General features: G+C 42.5%; 1 protein-coding gene across 2 annotated transcripts in view; it reads right to left on the bottom strand.

Moving 5' to 3' along the window:
• LCP1 (lymphocyte cytosolic protein 1) overlaps positions 1-21,848 on the bottom strand; it is a 49,544-nt gene that overhangs the window by 13,534 nt on the left and 14,162 nt on the right. The window contains exons 1-7 of one of the 2 annotated variants that reach the window (XM_085059735.1): positions 16,044-16,204; positions 6,931-7,021; positions 4,875-5,026; positions 4,045-4,174; positions 2,921-3,053; positions 2,237-2,318; positions 6-171 (exon numbers count right to left, since the gene is read on the bottom strand). In XM_085059735.1, coding sequence (XP_084915861.1) covers positions 6-171; positions 2,237-2,318; positions 2,921-3,053; positions 4,045-4,174; positions 4,875-5,026; positions 6,931-6,997 — 730 coding nt within the window. In that variant the 5' untranslated portion in view covers positions 6,998-7,021; positions 16,044-16,204. Of the gene's footprint in view, positions 1-5; positions 172-2,236; positions 2,319-2,920; positions 3,054-4,044; positions 4,175-4,874; positions 5,027-6,930; positions 7,022-16,043; positions 16,205-21,848 lie in introns of those variants that run through there. The other variant, XM_085059745.1, reaches the window with a different exon arrangement.

The raw sequence follows: 21,848 nt of genomic DNA on the forward strand, positions 1-21,848 counted from the left end.
CATACCTTCATTCCTGCTGATCTCTATGTCAGCAAAGAGCCCAATTTTGATGACTTGCCACAAAAGACCCAGAACCAGGTAAGGTTTCCCTTCTTTTAGGTCTTCAGCTCCAATGTTAACAACATGGCACCCAATGGCTGAAGCAGAGTTCAAGGCCAGGTTCAGATTTTCCTAGGGAAAGACAAGAAGTTTTGAATGATGTAGAACTTGAGAGCTGAGGATGCAGGAAGGGAGCACAGCCAAAATGAGTGAAATCTGCAGGCAGCTTCACTGTAAATGCATTTACATACGCAGAACCATGTCTTTCCTGATGCAGCACTCCAGGTGGGGTCTCACCACAGTGGAGTAAAGGGACAGAACCACCTCCCTTGACCTGCTGGCCACAGCTCTTTAGATGCAGCCCAGGATACATGTCTGCCCACAGGGAGCAGGGGAATGCAGACTCTCCTAGGGATTACAGGTGAATTCTGGGTCTCGAGACAAAGACAGAAAGGACCTCTTTTTGGCAGAGGTGACAAATGTCATGTCCCAGGGCACTGGAGCTCAGAGCTTACGACTGCATTCACAGGGATGTCCTGGCTCGATCCTGGTTACCAATGCCAGGCTCTCCCTATAGCTCAGGCTCAAGTAGAGACTTAGCTTCAGCATGGGGCAAACTCTTCTCTGCTCAGTCCTGCACACATGGAGGAACAAAGGAGCTACAACCCAACCAACTGGCAGATATTCCAGGCTTACCTCTCCCTAAGCACTCTGCAAAAGCCCTGACACCTAAGGTACAAGCAGGTTGCTAGCTGGCAGTGTTTGCAAAGAGCACACTGTCCTAGGAATCAGACTGAATTGAGCTGTTGAGTTTTTACCCTTGCAGTTCAGCCTAGGTAGAAACTGGTAAAATGTGGATATTTTCTTTCTGAACTTTGTATGTACTCTTGGTTTTGGGAGTGTGCAGAGGAAGCTGAGGGATTCAGTGATTCACAGTGACAGGCAGAAACCAAGTGATATTTCAGGAACATTATGCTCCTTCGCCACTTCCTGTCCATTTAAAATAAAGGAAATAAGAAAATCTGATCCTCAGGTCTACACTGTGCAAAAAGGTGTCTTGGCAAAAAGGTTTACAGAGAGCAAGTAAAGCAGGCAAAGAAGCCTGGAAAATATAATTTATCACACATACTTGTAATTTTTCACATGAATTTCAGCACTGCTGGCATGACTGGGACATCTGATTAGACACGAAATGCAGAGAGAGACAGTGTAAATTCTCGTAAGCTAGAAAAATCAGGCCATTTCAAATTAATTACCTTTTCTCCAGCAGACAGCTGTAAAAGGGTTAAGTTAAAGTGGAAGCTATATTGATCAAATCATGTCTATATGTGACAGGGATTGATCTGAGCTGCATCATTAAGTTATGCTGCTGACCAAAACGATTAGAACTGAAAAATGTGGTACACAGCATAAAAATCCAATTTAATGGCTTCTGAGCTTACTTGAGTCTGGCTAATGTTCCATCAAATCAGGGTAGCTGAGGGCTAAACTGGGTTAGGTTCATACCTATTCCATGTATCTATTTATATTCTATACCCAGATACATAGGTGTTGTTCATATAAAAATATCTCTCACACACTGCTGTGTGGGAAACACAATAAACTTTAAATAGGTGAAGACTAACACCCTTTTTGTCCATTTAGAAACAAATAATATACATATGCATGTAATAGAAATAAAGGCAGGATTCAGTATTCAATGTGAAATACTGGCTTGTAAAAGGCAGGCAATGGCTATGGTAACATTTCAGGCCTTTTGCACACCATGGTACTTCCAGGGTCAGAGTTAATACTTTGGTGAGGACATCAGACTGCAACAACAGCAGTTGTGAGTTCAAGCCCATTGTCATGCCTTAAAAGGGGGATTCAGCCTTCTGATAGTTACCCCAGCTATAACTGGTCACTGTATTATCTATCTGCTCTTGCATCCAAATGGCATCTACCACAAAAGTATCTAAAGCTCTGATCTGGTAAACATTATTCATTGTGTTTGCTAAGTCAGGTTACTCATATATTTGGAAAGAAAGAAATATAGGTCTTTGTGTTTCTATGACATGGACCTGAGCATCTCACTGTGTCACAAACAACTTTCACTGACCATGCTGGGCAGAACCAGGGTACCTCCAGCCTTTGCTCTAAGTAATTATTTGAAAGCATCCTAAGGGGAAAAGCAAAGAATCTTGCTGTGTTTTAGTACCTGTATTGTGAAGGGTGTGAGTTTCTTTTTGTTGATTGTTCTCTCATCAATGGTGTCTGGCACTGAAAAGTTGATCATCTTACTGGAAATAAAAGAAAACAAATAACAAGAAATACACTAACAGCTATATGTGCACAAAATACAGGTATAGTTTTTGTCTCTGCATTGTAGGACAAGTCTAAGAGCTGGAGAGTTACTTAACAAATATGGATAATCACCCTCTGTTTCCACCTATACACACAGGGGCATACACTCAATACTTGAGCAATTATTTTGGGCTACATACAGATTGTATGATAGGTGTGAGGCCAAGAATGCCACAAGGTGAAGTCGTGTGAGAAGTTTATTGTGCAGAAAATGTCTGTGGAAGCACTCACTATTTTGTGCCTCTTTGTGTGAAACACCAAAAGTCCTTGGGCAAAAATAAAACCAAGCAGCTCCTCAAATTTCACTGACTTCATCTAATTGTAAGTGTCTAGAGGCAAGGAAAAATTCTCATTAAGCATGAATTATGCTTTATATTTTTGAACATAAAAGAAGAAGAAAAAACCCTAGTATTATTAAGGCCCTGAGTCTGCAAATGCTCCTGAGCTTAATGTAAATTCAGCAGCTTCTGTTTAAGCAGAAATGTATGTTTTTGCAGACTCATGGTTCCCATTTGTGAGAAAGAAGGGTATTATTTACCAAAGCACTATGCCATCACCGACTGCCTGGAAGAGGTCATCTGTTTCTGGATTCATTGGCACCACATGCTTGCAGTCAGGGTCCTTCTCAAGGGCTTTGTTAATCCAGTTGACAAAGGCATATTTTTCTTCCTCTGTGGACACAACGTCAAATCCATCAGTTTGCTGTGCAGTGCCTCTACCATCATTTTCCTTACAAAGGCAGAACTCCCCGGAGAGCCTCTCCCACCAGAGTGGCAGATCAACAAAACCCTACACAGAAGAGGCTCTCAGGAGACAAGCAAATGAGCTGAGGGCAGCAGTGGCCTCGAGCTGGTTAATATTCCTTCAATACCCCTTCCCATCCACTGGGGTTGCCTGGGTCATGAGGGCAGGCAAATTACAGAGACTGGGAATGAAGTTCATGTCATCCAGCTGTACGGTGCAGATGCTAAACTCTGCAAGGGGTAATCCGTGCTTTCACCGTAATTTGAATGCATTGTTTTACCACTCTGCTAAATAGAAATCCCACATAACTTCAAGTAACTCTGCATTGTACATTACACCCTCTTCATGTGGAATATCTAGAAAAGCCTGGCCAGCATTGGACTCTGACAAAGAGCATTCAGAGGGTAATAGGCAAACGTTGCCTGCAGCTCAAGGGCTGTAGCATAGCTGTCTTGTACCAGCAGCAGCTCACAGGGACCCCAGTAGCTCAGAGGAAGTGCCCTCTTTGCTCAGGTGGATGTAGTCCTTGGAAGCAGAGGTCCTCCTTTCCCTGAGAGAGTCAGCCCTGCCTCTTGCCCCTGGAGAAGACAGCCAAGGGTGGGATCTCCTCCCTCTGGAGCTGCTTCAGAGCGGGCTGTGCCTGGCAGGCAACAGGAACAACCAGCTTTCAGCTTGGAGAAACAGGCTGGGAGAAGAGCCCTGACGGGGCTGTGCCCTCTACAGGAAAAACTCAGGAACTATCCGGTTGCAAGGGGAGCTAGTTTACAGAATGATTGCCTAATAACATGGACAGGGAAATGGGTTATCAGCAGCAGGGAACCTGTGCCTTGCCTCACTGGTGAGCAGGGGCAGCAGCATACAGATGTTTGTGCTGCCGCAGCTCAGCTGCTGCCGTCAGGGTGGGACAGCTGCCCCTACCTGAGTAGGAGTGCTGTGTGCCAGCGCTGGACTGCTCCGATGTGCCACCGATGGCACAGATCCCCTCCTTCTTGTTGATTTGCTTGCGGAACGACTTAGCAACGTCATCGCTCTTCAGGTCTTGGAAAATCTTTCAAGCATGAGAGAGGATTTTAGAATTTTGGGCAATTAAACCAAGCTAAAACAATGAGCTCTTGGGCCAGGAGACACATTGTCTCTGCTTCACGAATAGGGAAGGGCAGCTTGGGTATTTTCAGTGGGTTTCTGTGTACAGTCTGTGTATCTGCTGAGCTACAACAGGATTATACACAGCTTTTATGCTTTCAAAGCAGGAAACAAAGATCAGCTAAGTAACAGAAATGTTAGTTTGGAGCAGAGCAGCTTGGGTTTGAAGAAGGAGCAAGTAAAAACCTACTTCTCCATCCCGAGGAAAATTCCACTATTTCAGCGTTTGCTTTTAACCCAGTTCAGACGAGAAAAAGAAGAAGTTTTTTGATCAAAAAATGGCCCATGAAGTTTTCAGTTTCAATCTGCTTAAACTTTTTTAATCATCTAGCCAGAACATCATCTTTTTGCAGCGTATAACTGAAAAACTTTATCTTGTTGCACCAACCAAACTGAAAGATATTACATGTATGCAATGAGCAGCTGCATCCACATAACTTGTCCTGATTAATTGCAGAATTTCTAGTTTGGTTACCTTCTGCTTTCAACTTTTCCAGTGAGGAGACTCACTGGATAAATGAGGTGCCCATGAGACCCTGTGCTTGTGCCTCTGCTGTGCCCTGGGGATCACCTTGAGTGATTGAAATAAATAGCATCTTACTTACTGAAATAAATTCATCAAAACTGATCCTGCCATTCCCCGTGGTTGTCAGACTCTGAATGAGCTCTCTGGCTTTATAGCCTGGGAGAGGAAGATTGGCAGCCTTCAACACCTCTGTTAAATCATTGGTATCGATGAAGCCATTCCCACTGATATCTGCAAAGATTAAAGCAAACTTTTACATTCTACATCAGCCCAATGAAATTTTCTGCTCATAAAGGCTGTTTTTATTTTAATCAAGGAAAGGTACATTATATACAAAGATTTTTTTGTCTTGAAAGCTGGTATTTTCAATTACTGTGGTGTGAGCCGCACTCAAGAAAAATTACAATCACCTTTTAAAAAACAAAAACTCATGCTGATGAATTTATATTTTTAGACATATAAATACCTTATCAAAGCTAGGTTTAAATGGATATAATTTCCATTCCAAAGTTTACACACTGACAAATGTGCTCTATAGAGGAAGCATGCTGTCTATAGAACAGCTAAAGAAAGTGAAGTTGACACAAAATACATGTGCATTTATCCAGAAATATAATTTGTGATTTTGGCCTGTTTTCTGCATTTAGTAACATCAAAAGTAATCAACTAGAACTGCATATGGTCATCCTCAAAATAAAAACTTGTGTGTTTCTCTGTGATGGTGCTAACATGAATAGTCCTGCTGAGCTCCCTGCAAGACCCAGGGTCGTATTTGATAAGCAGATCAACCATACAAGTTCACAGTCCTTTATTCTCCACTTAGTGAAAAACCCCACAGATAATAAAGCAAACTGAGTTTATCACATGGAGAGTTTCTGTTAAAACACTGTGGTTATGACACAGATAAATGTATATATAGTTATATATTGTTATTTATATTTGGCTTTTATATATCTATGTAAAATGGAATTATATTTGGCTTTTACATATCTATGTTTCTTTTTCTGTGGGCTCCTTTTCCCCATCCTGTAGGCTGAGGTCATTTCAAAGCAGCAGTGTTCAAAGCTGATTTCCTGCATAAGAAGTTGCAATGTGAGTCACTTGTTGCATGCTGCAAAAAGGCACTCAGCTCTGAGCATCAGTAGCATGGATTAATACAGATTGCAAAGAGCATCCTATCCATTTCCAAAGTCATACAACAAAAGGGTCTGGATTTGGAGAGGGAAATTTCTGGAAGAGAATGAGAGCTTCCTTCTAGCATTTGGGGGAGCAACCTGGTCTAGTGGAAGGTGTCCCTGCCCATGGCAGGGGGGTTGGAACTAGATAATCTTCAAGGTCCCTTTCAAGCCAAACTATGCCAAAATTCTGTGATTTGCCTTGTCAGTGCTTTGGGTGTGCAGGACACTCACAGAGACTAGATTCTTAAGACTGTCAGCCTAGCCTACTACTGTGTACTCAGAAATCAAGCAGCCACCACCTGAATCAGCAAGGACAACTGCTTGGCACATAATCCAGTGAGGCTGATAGATCTGCAATTAGAAGCTAAGTGAGCTGTGAGAAGCACAAGAGCCTTTCCTTAGAATTTGGGTTGACAGTGATGGGTCTGTGTGACTTTAAAGGAGACAAATCAGATGAGATGTTTAAAGGTTTGGAAAGAAAACACACAGTAGAAATATGGGACTTGAAAGGTCATTGTAAAGGGAGTATAAATTTTTTATCCATTTGCACATTTGTCCTCTCCATGATCTTCCTTCCCACAAGGAATACTCAATTTACATTAAAATAAAACCTTTTTGCCTTCCAAATAATTCATCATGAATAAACAATATTTTTTGGAAACTTGAGAAATACTTGAGAGTATTTCTAACATGGTTTGCTGCACAGCTTTTGAATTTTTTCACAAACCCTGCTGGAGCCCCAACATCCCCCTCTGTGAGAGGCCAGTGCTCTGCAGTGAGCTGATGTGGTTTCAGCTGGGAGGCTGCAGTTGCAGCAAAAGGGCTTTCTGTGGTTGCTGTGACACAGCAGATCAATGCTGGAGCAAACTCCATTTTCTCGTGGTCAGTCAGAACATGATAAAAGAGCTTGCCACAGGTTCACACTTGAGCAGTGCCTTTCCTGTTGGCTGCACTCACCAACTTTGCTGAAAGCCTCCCGGAGCTCTGCCATCTCCTCCTCGGAAAAGTGTGCTGTCGATGCCATTTCTTACTTCTCTGAGTGGCAGGTCTGCAAGAAGAAGACACTTGCTGTCATTTGGTGCTTTTGGGGTTTGCAATTGAGAAGAAACAGAGAGGTTTTTACTTGGGTTTTTAGAGTCCTGGAGCAGCTCACCATAGCTGAAAACCCAGCTCCTCTCTGTATCCTGAAATCAAGGGAAGGGGAAAAATCCTGTGTAGATGAGATACAATTCCATGTCTAGTTTTCCTGCCTTTCCTCTTATCAAAGATATAAAATGGGAGGAAAGATTAGACTTTCACTATATAGGCACTTTACTTAATAACCAGGAAGGGAAAGTTCACTTCCTTTTATCACATCATTAGATACAGTGCCAGAAGATGCACATTACACCCATCTGCTTTTTCATGCACCTACTGTCCCTTGCATCTATTCATGAGGAAACTGCTCAGGAGACAGACTATCTATTATTCTATATTTGTGAGAATGACTCTAGTCTCCTATGTCTCTTTAAGTATTAATTAACCAAACAACTATTTAAATAGAATAGAATGGAAACTCGAGTTGATTTGGGGAAGTGGTTGCTGTAGCTACAGTGTTCAAAGGAGGAAAAAAATCAGAAATATGCCATTCCCAAACTAAAATTAATGTTGTATAATTAAAAAAAAAAATATATATATATTTTATATAGGCCTCTATAAAATCACAAAGTTATGTAGAGCCTATCTGGGCTTCAGACTCAACGCTCCCCTGAACTCATGTATTGATTCCTTGTAGCTCTGAAAACCACTATGACCATGGCTTTGAAACAGCCCAAAGGCAATTTCATGTGGTTAACTTTTTGTCTGTTGTCTGCCAGCAGTATCATGCACCCTTTTTCTGCCTAATCACTGTGGCTTTAGGATGAGGACAGCACTGAAAAATTTGTTCACTCACTCCAACCTTCATAAGTAGAGAATTGCAGCAGAATCCATAATGCCAGTGCTCTTGAAGTTGGTTCTAACCAACATACTTTCAAGGATTACCTTTAAAAAACCCTTATGATCCACTAGCAATGTGGGTTATGCACATTAGGGCAAAATTAGATCCATAGTCTTCCCCTGGTCTGTCCTGGTATCTTTCCTGCCTCTGATTCCTCACTGCCAATCTTTTTCTTGGCAACTAGTTGCCTTCTGGGTGTTTTTACAAACTGTATGTTGACTAAAACACACCTGGACATGTGAAAATCTTACACTATCAACCAGAAAATCCATATTCCACTGCAAGATCATTCCTTCTAGTCCAGTCACTTGATCAAGCAATAGAATTTGTGACACAACTGTTAATATCATGGAGACTGTTCTAGGCTTAAGAGGTAAGAAACACCACAGGTTCCTGCCTATAACATTACTTTTGCAAAGTAGCATTGAGAAAAAATTAGTGCCAACATAAAATTGACTCATCTTGATTGCATAAGTCATACCACTGATATGTAACTACATAATCTGTTAAATACTGAGAATACTATTACTGTACATGTTTACATATGTGGATGTTTATATTAATGATACATAATAGGATGAAGAGCTTAGCTGCAATGACCCCTTTTGACATCTTTTTTAGGTCAGTATTATCCACTCTGTTGTGAAGGTAACTACACTGAGCTGAGCAATGAGATGCATTTCTGCACTGAGAATGAGGACTGCTCCTCCATCACCTGAGGAATTGTCTTCAGGTGACAGAAGGATGGTCACGGCCTGCTCCAACATACAACTAAGTTTCTTCTGCATTTTCACATCCATAGGACCTCTTGATTTCTGCCTGTCAGTTCCAGTATCTCACACCACTGGGTGCTGCTGACTAATATCCCACTGTGGATTCACAAGTGAGATTCAGACAGGGACCTCTCTGTCAGCCAGCCCTAATTAAGGAAAATGAGAATTTTCAGATTGAAAGCTTTAGAGTTATTCCCAATGAAAAATCACTGCCATTTTTTTAAATGGTTCAACTAGGGAAAACAAAACATAAGGAAATCAATTGAGTAAAAGTCCAAACCTTTAGCAACACACAGCGAAAAGGAAAAAAATTCCCTTCCAAAAGGCCATCTTTCAGCATATAAAATCCTTACACAAAGGTATAAAATGCTTCTGGTTAGCACTGGGGGAGGTCAGGCCTGACATTTTCTTCTGATCTAACCAGCCAAGAGCAGAGCCATTTGCTCCTAGGGGTCAATCACTTTCAGCACTTCACCATCCCCAGTGCAAACTGAAAATACTTTGGGCATCCCATCAAGAGGGCATCCAACAATCCTGGGTGAATTTATTGGTAACTTACAAGGTATTGTAAGCCCTGCTCTACTCCAAATCATGTGCAAAATCAGTATGACCAGGCAGATGCAGAGAAAAAAACGCAGAGAATGATATCAGAGCAAAGGAGGAGAGTACAATGATGATGGGCAATGTGAACGAGTTGAAAGAGCTCCTTTGAAGGGAACATTTGTTGAGAAGCTATGTGAGGGAGGAGCAAAGGGGAAATCAGCTGGTGAGAACCAGGCAAAGACTTTGAGCAGAGCGATGTATGGCCAGAAGCAGAGAGAAGAGCTGGGCAGGGGAGAAGTTTGGCAAGACAGAGGGGAGTTTAATAAGGACTGAATGCAAACAGCTTAGCTGCCAGCACAAACAAGACATTGAAGATCAGAAGCAGCTGTGAAGAAGGATCTTGAACTTGGTGTGATGGAAGATCAGTGAAAGAACTGAAATGTCTTTGGGAGAATGAGGTGAAACTCAGCACATGCTTAGATGCTGAGACAGAATGCTGAGGAGGGGAAGACAGCTCCCCAGGTTAGTGCAAGAAAGACAGTGGAACTGTCAAAAAGAGATAAATGGGAGGTAATAAACATTCAGAAGGAAAATAAAATACTCCCTGAGACAGTCTGAGTTACAGATGGCTCAGGACATCCGGATTACAACATTGCCTGGAAGCGACACTTGGTTCTTGTTTGCCAAGCACCATTAACCTGCTATTGCAAAAGCAAAACATAAAGTTGTGCAAATACACTTTTTCCTTACCAGAAGACTGCTGAGTTAAAGGTTAGTGCAAAAAAGGGAAAAGGGTCTGACCTAAGCTGCTGAGAATTGAAGCAAATTGATATCAAAGAGCCTCTAACAAAGCACTCCCTTCCCTGCCATCATTTCCAAGACAGTATGTTACAGCTGTGCCCTAAAGCCTCCTTTTATTTGACCTTATCCTCAGAAGAACCTATGATCACACTGATGTTTTAAGAGATCTAATAACAAACTATTTTTAGACTGGAATATAAAGGAAGAACTAAAATAATCTTAAACCTGAACATTACTGCTAAATTGAAGCACAGTGATATTGATGTTCTTTCATTTCTTTTCGATTTTGAAGCCATAGTCTGAGAAGCTGCCTGGTTATGCATTGCTTGGCAAAGTGTACACCCACCATGCAATATAAATAATAAATGGCAAAACCATTAAAACCTCAAGGTTTCCAAGACTCGTATGAAATGGTTACCTTGTTTCACACTTTTCTCCACTGCTGGGGTGTTTAAGCTTTGTTGCATGCAAGGCAATGAAAGCCCTGAAGATGTGAAATGGCACTTTATAGATAGGCATAAAGCTGTACCTTTCCCCAAAACAAAAAAACCAAATTTCATGGGACAACATTGCACTTCACAGACATATTTGTCAGGAACAACGTAACTGTGAATTTGGTGTCAAGTCGAAGAAACTACTAATATTTACTCATTTTCTACCATCAGGGCTTTGCTTTGTTAGTGCACTAGTACTTTGCTAATTATGTGATAACTTGACTAGCTGTTGGGGAGGGACATGACACGTGTTCCCTGTCATATGTCAATTCCCTGCTATCTTCTCGTCAAACTTGTTTATATTTTTCGGAAAGTGATGAAATAAGAGGCACTCACTGTTGCAAAAACAGCTGTTCTGGGCAGTGTAAGACTGCCCCCCTCCCCCCCAACTCTGCCTTTTACTTTACCAGAGCTCACAGTTCTCTCACCTTTTCTCTTTTTTATCTCACTCACACATTCAATTTCCAAAGTCCAGCTTTCTGTAAGAGCTGGGGAATACTTCCCTAGCTTTTCCTCAATTAGACTTTCCCTCCTAGGTGACATTCAAAGAGACACCCCCAGCAATCCTCCCCCAAGGCACAGCCTGCCCTGGATCATGCCACCAGCAGCAGGATTAAGAGAAGAGGCATCAGGATTGGGCAGTAAGTCTTGTGATAGATCTGAAACATCTTGAAGACCAGAAAAATACAATGGAAAACAAGAGTGTCTTGGACATATTCAACATTTGTCCTATATTTATTGCTCCTTTGCATACCTGCCTATTCCTGGTCACTCATTAGAATATCCCTGCTAGGATATTCCTCCCCAGAAATATTTCCCACTACCTTTCTCTCATAAGGTACTACACTTAAATCCATATATCCATATGCATTTCTGTTCAAATTATTTGTCTCAGCTGATCTCCTACAGTGCAGAAGGGCTGAGAAGGAGACAATAGAAGAAGATTTTTGAGTTAGGTTCTGATACTTTCCTTCTGGAGACAAGTTTTTGCCATTTTCATTGTCATTAAAGGGTAAGAAAAAGAGAAATTACTTGGTAGATCTCATGTTGAAAGAAGAATTGATGCTACAGCCACACACAGCAGTGTGGCCTAGAAGTTCCTCAATTTACAAGTTTCATCTTGTGCTCATCAGCAAAAATCTTCAACTAAAATGTAGCAGGCAAAGCCATCTTGTTGACAGTAAGACAAACATATTCTTTTGAATAATCCAGAACGGTTTATCTCTCAATTAAACTTCACAGTCTCAGGATATTTGCTACAATCATGCTTCTCCTTCATATATGTATTATTATCTGTTGTTTTTCTTACAGTTCTGATCAAAATAATATACTTATAGCCCTGCACCAGCAGGGTGATCCATACTGGACCCACAGCAAAATAGGATAGCAGCTTTAATGCTAAATTAAAATGAGCTGTCAGTGATTGTTTGCAGTGATAGCTCTGGGGTATCAGAATTCTTAGACAAACAATCCCATGCCCTTTATTCTTGTTTGGTGCCACAGCTTCCAGGTAGATTGAGTGGACATTTTTTTGTGACAGCTTTTTTTCTGCTGATGATGTAAGATAAAAAGTAGAGTTCATCTATCTCTTCTGTGCTAGTGAGTTACTCAGACAGTTACTCACCATGGCTGACAATTATCAGCAAACACAAACAGGTTTAGTACTACATATCAGTTAGACACATTTCTTACACAACAACATTGAAAACCATTTAAGAAGCACAAACTGCAACATTTTCAAACACATGAGGTGGTTCATAAAAAAAACCCAATTTTTCGTGTTGTGCATGTAGGCGTATGACACTTTTCCTACTGAAATAACTTTAGATGAGGAAGAGTATTTTTTAAATTTCCTCAAAGATGCTGAGCTAAATTTTAAATCCTAAAGTAGACAGAAACGTGCTTGGCTCTGTTAGCAATGCGTAACTTGGATCACAGTACGTTCAGTTGGGGTGGGACCTTGCTGTTTCAATCAGCACTCAAAACACTAAGAGGAGTCTTTCTGAAGTTATGGCAAATACTTCCTCCCTGGTACATTATAAAGATTCATGATTTAGCCTACAATAAAAGACAATCTTTGCCTCAAAGGCTTTTGAAAAGACTGTTGTCTGCTGCAGCAAGTCTCACCACATATGCAGGTGCTGGGTTAATTAAGGCATTGCACTTCACCTGGGTTTTTTTCCTTTACAATTTGAAAAAAAATACAGAGAAAAGACATTTATCACTGTTCAGAAAGCAATACGGTGATGCCCATGAGTTATTTTCTTAATGTTCCATTTTATAAAGGACCTTATTTGTCAATGTGATGCCTGAGTCCTAAATCAAATACTGGTCAACAGGGCTTAGGAAGGGAAAATCCACAGGGTCTGGAAAGAGATGGAGATCTCTTTCCAATATATCACTCAGCGGCAGGAAGGTCTAATCCTTCAAGGAAATTAAGACATTGAAAAAGCAGAGCTCAGAACCTATAAATATTCTCCTTATGTGTCTTTTACGTGTCAGATACATCCTACTAGGGAGACAGCATATATGTGCATATTATTTTTCAATCAGAGTCTGTAGAATTTTTCTTTAAAAAAAATAAATTATCCAGTACACTACATTTCTTGTTGGGCCACTTACCTTTCCCATTTTTTTATCAACACAGGTTAACTAGCTTTAAAGTGAAAACATTTTCCCATAGATAAAGGAACATTTTGATTCTCAAAAACTGTCCAGTGATTTTTTTTTTTTTTTAACCAAAGCTGGTTTTCAAACCAAGCCAATTTGACAAACAGCCTCAGTCATTCAACAGATGTCCCATTTGGCATGGAGAGCCCTGTCCCACCCAGTTCCATCTTCACTAATGAAGGTGGGGGAAGAGCAGAGCATCTGCAGGGCTGCTTTGGATATGGGATGAGAAGCTATCCCAACTCTGTCCTATCACAACTCAGGTGGCAGATGGGCATAAAACCCTAGACAGATAGATAAAATCTTCTCTTCCTATTCCTGTGTACTGCAGTCTGGCAGCAAGAGGTCAGGTCACAAAGTACTGACTCAGCCCCAAACGTCCTGTGGAGCCTGGTAACTGATGCAAGAAAAGGAGAAGATGGCCTGTACTTCCAGCTTGTTTGCAGGAAAACAGTTCCTCTGTGCATGGAAAATATTAAAAACATGTTCCAGCTGTAAAAAAGAGGGTTTTAGATAAAAAGATGTATTTGCATTTGACTGGTTCCACAAGGATTTACAGATCTGCTGCTGTCGCTCTCATGCCAGGAGTTGAATTCTGTTCTGTTTTGCAGGACACCTCAGTGATTTCACCAGTGACCAGGCCCTTCCACCCACAAAATCAGACCAGAAAATGGAGAGCATACCTGAACATGGTCCTTTTTACCAGCTGTGCTGCTGCTTGGACCCCCAACCTGCACTGATGCTGTGCTGGGAGCTGTGCTGTCTCTGCGTGTGCAGTGGGGAACACAAGCAGGACCTGGAGCTGCAGGAAGCACAGTCCTCCTGCTCCCCTTTCCTCTGAAGAATGGTTTGGCTTATTGGCATGGTCACCAAGCCCTGTCACTGGACATGCCTCTCCCAAGCCACTCTCCTGCCTGTGGGCACAGCCTCCATGTCCAGGACACCCTACTTGTTTCCCCATGGGGCAAGAATTTATTTTCCATCCTACAGCTTTCCCCTTGGATAACTGCAGAAATGCACAGAGCATCCAACAGAACCCCCTATACTCCATCCGGCAGCACCTAGTAATATTTCAGATTTTTTCCTAAGTATTTTTCATTTTAAGAAATATTTTATGGTTTGTATCATCATTTCACTGATTCATTTTCACGGAGTCTGCTGTTTTGCATGACAGCACTGAGTATGAAAATCAGCTACATTTCTGAATGCACTGTACTCCCCTGATCTCCCCCATCTCCTTCCTTCCCCTATACTCAGTCTCCTCCTAAAGTTCTTTCATGCTTTATAAAAAACATATGGTGGTGACTTTTACAGTAGGTTGTCTATCAAGATAACTCTGCTCCAAGCTACACAGATGTGTTTTAAGCTGCTCATGACTGAAATGAGAAGGAACAATCAGAAAAACTGATAGCAAAATGCAAGACAATGGAGTGTGTGGCAGGTTCTGTGAGCAAGGGGAGAGAAGCAACACCACTAGATTTGTTTAAATACAAACATTTTACAACCATAACACTTTGCAGTCCAAACAGTTACTCAGTTTCAGCTGAGGAAGCAGATTCAAAGCCAGTAATATAATACATCCCTTTCTGGACCTTTAGAGTGAACACTGTCTTCAGCTTCTGACCTAAGTAAATGTGGACCTTATGGTCAGGATTGAAGCAGAAATCCCCACTCATGTCAGCAGCAAGCAGGTAGGTACTTCCCAGTCCTTCCTGGCTCTAGCATCTCTTCTCAATGGAGTTTCCCACCACAGAGGGGGTTTCCACATCTCCTGTCTACTCATGAGAGCTTCCCCAGCTCAGGAGGCCAGACTGCTCCTGTGGGACAGGCGAGAGGGGAGGAAGGTGAAACATGCTGGAGCTTCTCTACAGGAGACGTTTCAGGGTGTGATCTGCTTTTAGCAAGATGATCAAACAGCCATCTGCTGAGCAAACAGCTGCATTTGCTGGAGATCATCTTCACTTGAAACCTGTAGCAGTCAGAGATCAGTCAGACAACCTGGTCTGTGACTCTGCTTATGAGAACAAAGACCTGAGGCTCCACTGGGTCAGTGTTGAAACCAAATCCATATGCCAAGGAAATCACTATGTGACAAAACCAGTAAGGCTATTGCTCTTACAAGAGAAGACAGTTAAGCTTGGAGATTCCTGTTCACAATATTACCACCTGAAATATATGTAGATGCTCACAAGTCACAATTCATCTACAGCCTGATCTGAAATCTGAAAGAAGACAAGCGACAAGCCTCAGCAGATTCATCAGTCAAGAACTTAAAAGACAAATATAACATTAGGACCACCCCATATCACTATTTTTAAAGCAGAAGTCCCTACTACAATCAGGCTCTATCATGAATCAGTTTTATTTCTGCACTGGAAAGTAAAATTACATTTCTAAAAGCCTGATATAAATGTCCTAACAGCCAGTAGATTACATTGTAAGCACTATGAGCCAAAACACATTATCTTTATGAATCAGTGTTTTTCATCACTGGAATTAAAATTACCTTCTTACACTGATCCAGTCTGCAATCTAAATAATGGCTTCTTACTTTATCATGCCCTTCCAAGCCAATGCCAGCTCCAAGACTATCATTCTACTCAGCCAAAAACCACTCTGCCCAATTAAATCCATCAAACACTTTCCTGAAGGTCAATAGGAATACCATGCACAGAACTACTGAAAAATGCTTCACACTAACACAGAACCTGCTCTGTTCTTCATGGCAACCACAATTTCCTGTGCAGTTAAACTGCTGGTATGCTCAGTGAGAGCAGGTTGCCAAAAAACCACCAAATGCTGAGATCTTACCTCCCGGGCTCAAGACGTGGGTCCAAACTGTCAGAGCAGCAAACAACTCAACAGCTGCAAATCCAGCAGAAAGGGCCAAACTTCTTTCACAAACCCAGTTTCTTGTGGGGTGGAGAAACAAACCACAAAGCAGTTGTCATGGTGTAACTTCCTTTTCTGCAGCGCAGCTAGGCAGTCCCCAAGAGTGTCAGCCCACTACTGGGCCCAGAAAGGTGGTGACAGATTTTGTCTTTATAAGGAAATGTCTGGTCTATTTCTTTCAGTTCACTACTGCTCCAATAGGTCACTGCTTTGCACCACCTCCTCGCGCTTCTGTTCTCAGGGAGCACACGCACCTCAAAACGCTTCCTCTCTTGGCTGGTAAGGGCAGCCACGCTTGAGGCACGGAACAGCAAGGTCTGCAGTGCCACCTCACACACCAGGCAGGGCTGGCTGCCAAGCCAGGCTGGGCCAGTGTCACCAGGCGTGGAAACTCCTCAGCATCTCCGTGCAACCTCTGCCAACGTTTGACTGCCCTCCCTGTGAAAACTTTTTCCGTGCAAATGGTTGGAATTTCCTTTGATGCAACTTGTGACCTTTTCATTCTCAGTGTGCACCACTGACAAAAGGCTGGTTCCATCTTCTCTAGAAGCTATGATTAGGTAGATGTCAATACCAAGAACCCTCACAGCCTTCTCCTTTCCAGGCTGAACAAGTCAAACCCTATTTCCCTGTTCTGATCTGTTGTTGTCCATCCCAGGACCATCCTGGTGTTTCCCTAGAGTTTGTCCAATCCTTTATTGAACATGGGAGCCTGGAAAAAGGACATGGAGCTCCTCACACCACCTCACAACTGACACACATTTCAAGGACATGTCTCCCGATACACTGAGAGTCACATGTAAAAGTACTTGATGGATGCAAATATAAACTATCTTTCAAACCCTGGTGATGCAGCACCGCAGAATCCTTAGCAGATCTGGAAATACAACATCAAGAGGAAAGTTATTCATCAGTCCCATAGGGATTTTAAGAAATGTCCTGCCTTAACAGCAAGATTTTTGCCACTTTCCACAGGCTGAAGAATAATTCTTCAGTTTATTCAACAACTTCTGTTCTGCCTTATACCTCTGAAAACAGGCAGCTGAAAAAAATATTACCAAACTGTACAGCTTTAATGAAAAACTGTCATTCAAAATTCACCAGTCCAGTTGGACCATCAGCTACATGACAATGTAAAGAGGTTCAGGGAAGCCTTCTCATTAACAAATCTCTGTAATTAAGATCAATCCTTGAGGCACACATACACTTGCTCTATTCAGAAATATGTTGAAACATGTTTCAGACAATTTTGATTACTTATATCTATTTTAAAAATACTTCCTCTATGGTATTTAATTATTTGATAGCCTGGGACAAAGCTCTTTGGTTTTGAAGGATATTTTACACCAGCCTGATGGTTTGCTCCAGCTTTTTTCTGACAGACCTTTTCCAAATCCTTAATTAATTTTGTTGGTCTCCATGACATCCCATTAGATGCTACGATGTCTTTTCCGAGATAAGGAGAGGGCACCAAAGGGATGGGTGCCCTAAATCTAACATCTTATTTGCACAGGAAAACTAAGGGTGGGTGTTTCCTTGTCAGATATATTTGCTTAACACTCTTAGCACCCTGTCTAGAGTTGTTACAGCTTATGCAGAAGGTAGGGGAGTGACTCAGATCTTCCACCCTTCCATGTGGCATTTTATGTTCATACGACTTAGTCTGAGCTCAATACTGTGTCCTCAGCGCTGATTCATGCCAGCACATTCCACCGGTACCAGCTGTGTTAAAGATGTGTTCAAACAAGCTTGGAGATACAAGGGCAACAAGGATGAGATTTAAAGGACGATGGATTTATGAGACAGACATAAACAAAATATATATTTGCCATGTGGATCATGAATCCCTCTTTCTGCCTCATTTCAAGACCTGCTGGTGTGTCGCTAATAGCTAATGATGCTAATAGCTAATGATGCTGTCTTAACTAATATTATTAAACTTAGGCTATCTTTAGACACAACGCCAGCTGAAGCCCTGTCATGACGCACTAGTTAAACCCTGCACTGTGCATCCTTGAAGCATCACACAAATAACAATTTTATTGGCCAGTATTGAAATACACTTAAGTGGTATGGTGCAGTAGTTAACTGCTACCTGTACCTGGTTAAACTGTGCCTGTTATCTGCGGTATAGCTGACAATCTATAGTTCTATGAGAATGATCTCTAAAGTGATTTCTTAAACAGGGCAGGGCACTGCAGGATGTCACTATAGTAGTGGTTTCCTAGAAGGGCGTTGAATTCTAACTCTTCAATATAAATAGCTTGCGTTTTGCCACAAAGTATGCTTATGGCTAGGAACAGCCCAGCTGGTGTTAGGACAGGCTGTACAGTGGCACTGAGTTAAATGTCCATTACTGTCCTGCCTCGGAAAAACAATACACTTGACCTACAGCTTCAGTCTTAGGGCCAAAATATCAGTGCAGCTCCTTTGAGACTTACGTGCAAGAAAGGTCAAAGAGTTGGAAGAGAGATGGTCCTCCAAGTACAGGAAAAGACATTAGGAAATATCTAAGATGATTGTCTACAAGTTAAGTACCAATCACTCACGGAGGGAGGACTACAATTCTAAACAGACCATGCCCCTGAGACACAGAAGAAGAGGTCAAAGCCAATCTTTTCCTCCCTGCTGTCACCACTAAAGCACTTCAGAAATCTTGTCTCTTATTGTCCCTGTGCCTGAAGGACCTTTCTTCCCATACACCTTTTGCAGTGCTGCCCTCTCATCCTGCTGCCTGTGTAACGCAGTCACACTCCACTGCAGATCAGCCAGACTGTCACCTCAGGTTACAAATCCTTCCACGACATTTCCTCTCCTCTCCTCTGCCCCTGAGTCAGCCAACAGCTATGAGCAACAGAGCACTTCCACTTCCACCTCCTCACCTGCCAGCAGGCTCTCACCTTTCTCCCCTTCATCCCAGGCTGCCTTGAGAAGGGCAGAAACTGCCTGTGTTCTCCTGCCATGAGGCTTGGATGTTTCTTAGCAAGGTAAGTGACAACCCAAAAAGCATGCAGGAGCCAGTAATCCCATGTCCACCAATGAATGGGAATTACATTTGAAGGATCTGGGGCATCTGCCTAAGAAGAGGTCCAGCAGCTTCATGTGACTTGGCAGCACTGTGCTCTGGCAGCCAAGAGGGAGTTTGCAGGAACCTCCAGCTGAGGAGTGAGCTCGGGTCTGCTGTAGATGAGCAGTTTCCTTATGGGAACTAGGGAAGTGTATTCCTGTGATGGCCTTTCCTGGCACACTCACTCTTGGCTCTCGCATTTTTAACTGCCCACTGCAACCTCCCAAGACCTTTGCCTTCCTGCAGGCTGCTTCTGCTTCAGGAAATTACTTCCTCCAAAAGCCATTATTTTGCAAAATCACACTCATGTAATGAAACGTCTTCCTGGCCACAGCTGACACGGTCACAGGTTGTAGACATGCCCTCCATCCAAGAACATCCACAGGATGGGAAGATTGGTGTAAGGAGCAGAGCTTGGACTGCAGCACAGACCTTCCAAGCTGAATGAAAACTTCTTGTGGACCTTGCAAAGTGTCTTTGATTTAATGACAGTATAATTTTAAACGAACCCTTTGAGAGGAACATCATTGTCCTTGAGAAACTAGGGCAAATCAAAATAATGGAAATTATTTTAAAATGATCTCCTTTGAACAAATAACATGTTGCTCATATATAAGTACAGAGGACCTGATCTAATTCTCACTACAGTTTGATGCTATCTGAATTGCACCTTTATTTTGTGTGACACTGTCCTTTTCCCTATTAAAGTCAGTGACACTTCCTGTAACCACTAATGATTTAGGCACTGAAACTCCTCTGAATATGCACCCTGAGATCTTCAATGCTGTTGAAAGGTAAATGGGTCTTTGTGAAGCAGGAGTCATTACTCTGATGGCATGTGCTCAGGTGCAAGTTGGTAATTTGACCCACGGCTGGGTCTGTGTTAGCAATGTACCCTGAAATGCCACCTGTGATCTCTGCAGGAGAGAAAACTACAGACTGGGGCTTTGCCGAGTGCATGTGAAACTCAGACCTTTTACACCATGTTCTTCCTGCATTATATATGCCAGAAAAAGCCTTGAGAATGCAAAGCAATGCTGGGATATCCCATTGAATCTGTCACAACATGGATACTGGGGTCTGCTGGGGGTGGAATCATGATACCATGAAATATCTCCTGGTGCAACAAGAGCATCTCACTCTTTGTCTGAATCTGCTGATGCAGGAAGGAGTGGGGAAGATCTACCCCTGCCAGAGCTTTGCCTCCAGCTGGAAATCTGCCACCGTGCCCTCACTCCCTGAGAAACCTGATCTCCAACCTCCCTTCAACCACCACATCCCATGGCAGGAGTCACCAACCCACATGGGCTCTCCTATCAGCATTCCAGTGGCACTCTGCAGGCTGCTGCATGGAGAGCAGGAGAGGCAGGGAAGATGGTGATGCCATTCTCACAAGTGTGAGTGAAAGGAAACCTCTGTCCCACAGCAAACACAGCAGCCTCATCAGCCACAAGACATCTACATCTACAGGGAGGGACACCCAGGCAAGGCTGGAGATGGAGGAATGTAGAAAGAAGTTCTGTCATACTGAAAAGCATGATTTTGGTATGGTAATTCTCAGAAGCAGCAGCTCCCCAAACCTCACCTTTTCCCCTGGATCTGGGCACAGGAACAACCAGGAGGATAACAGGAACAACCAGGAGGATAACAGCCTGTTAAAGCTGGGCTGGGAGACAGGTTTATGATTTCACATGCTTGTGCAGCTTTCAGTTTGCAAACCCTAAACTCTCAAACTTGTCTTAGAGTCTTCTAAGGAAATTTTTATTTCGGTTTCACTACAACCTGTCTTATTCATTAATTAAGATGAGTCACAAAGCTCAAATAAACGATGAGTACACCATTTCCACAAAGCAAAGAAAAAGACCACTTCTAACTAGGGGATACAACCTCCAACCAGCCCAGAAAGATTTACACTCCCCAAAACCTGTGTCTAGGGGGTCTTTGACAGAGCAATGCCCACCGGCAGGGGAGGAGACAGGGCAATGATTGACTGCTGCTCTTGGAGCAGGTTGTTCCCTCAGCAGAAGTAGCCAAATATCCCTGTGAAACAAAAAGCAGACAGCTCTGAGGCCAAGGATGAGCTCTGAGATGTCAGTCAGGCTTGTTACCAAATTCCCCAAGCTATTTGTTTCAGAGAGCTCTCCTGCAGTGAAGAGACTGAGTGTGTGTGAAAGTTTTCCTTACGGCTCAATCTCAGACCCTCGCAGAGAGCTTAGCCTTACTTAAAAGTCATAAGGCACAAGATTAATTTCCTGCAAGCAGCCTGAACTTTGAAGGAGAGGCATTTAAGCAAGTGAAAAATGAAATAGCAGGGAAAAAAACACCCTGTAAAATAAAAGCAATGATAAATAAATAACAAGAAAGTGTACACCCCACTTCAAATTTAATAGGCTACGCCCAACCATGAATTATTGATCAAAACCATCCATTTGCCGCAATGGGGAGTACTAGTGAAATATTAATAACAGTGCATGAGCTAATCTTAGGTTTTACTGGGTGAGAGAGTGACAAGAAGAGGTTGGAGAAGCCTGGCCTCTGTTATCCCCCAGGTGTGGGTGCAGTGGGAGAAGGGCAACACCTCCAAGGCTCTCCCAGGAAAGAGTGCAAGTCCCACATTTCCAGCAGAGACTGGCAGTGACTCCCCCAGCTGATAAAAC

This window comes from Lichenostomus cassidix, chromosome 1 (assembly GCF_008360975.1).
Source record: "Lichenostomus cassidix isolate B80296 chromosome 1, HeHo_3.0, whole genome shotgun sequence".
Lineage (NCBI taxonomy): Eukaryota > Metazoa > Chordata > Aves > Passeriformes > Meliphagidae > Lichenostomus > Lichenostomus cassidix.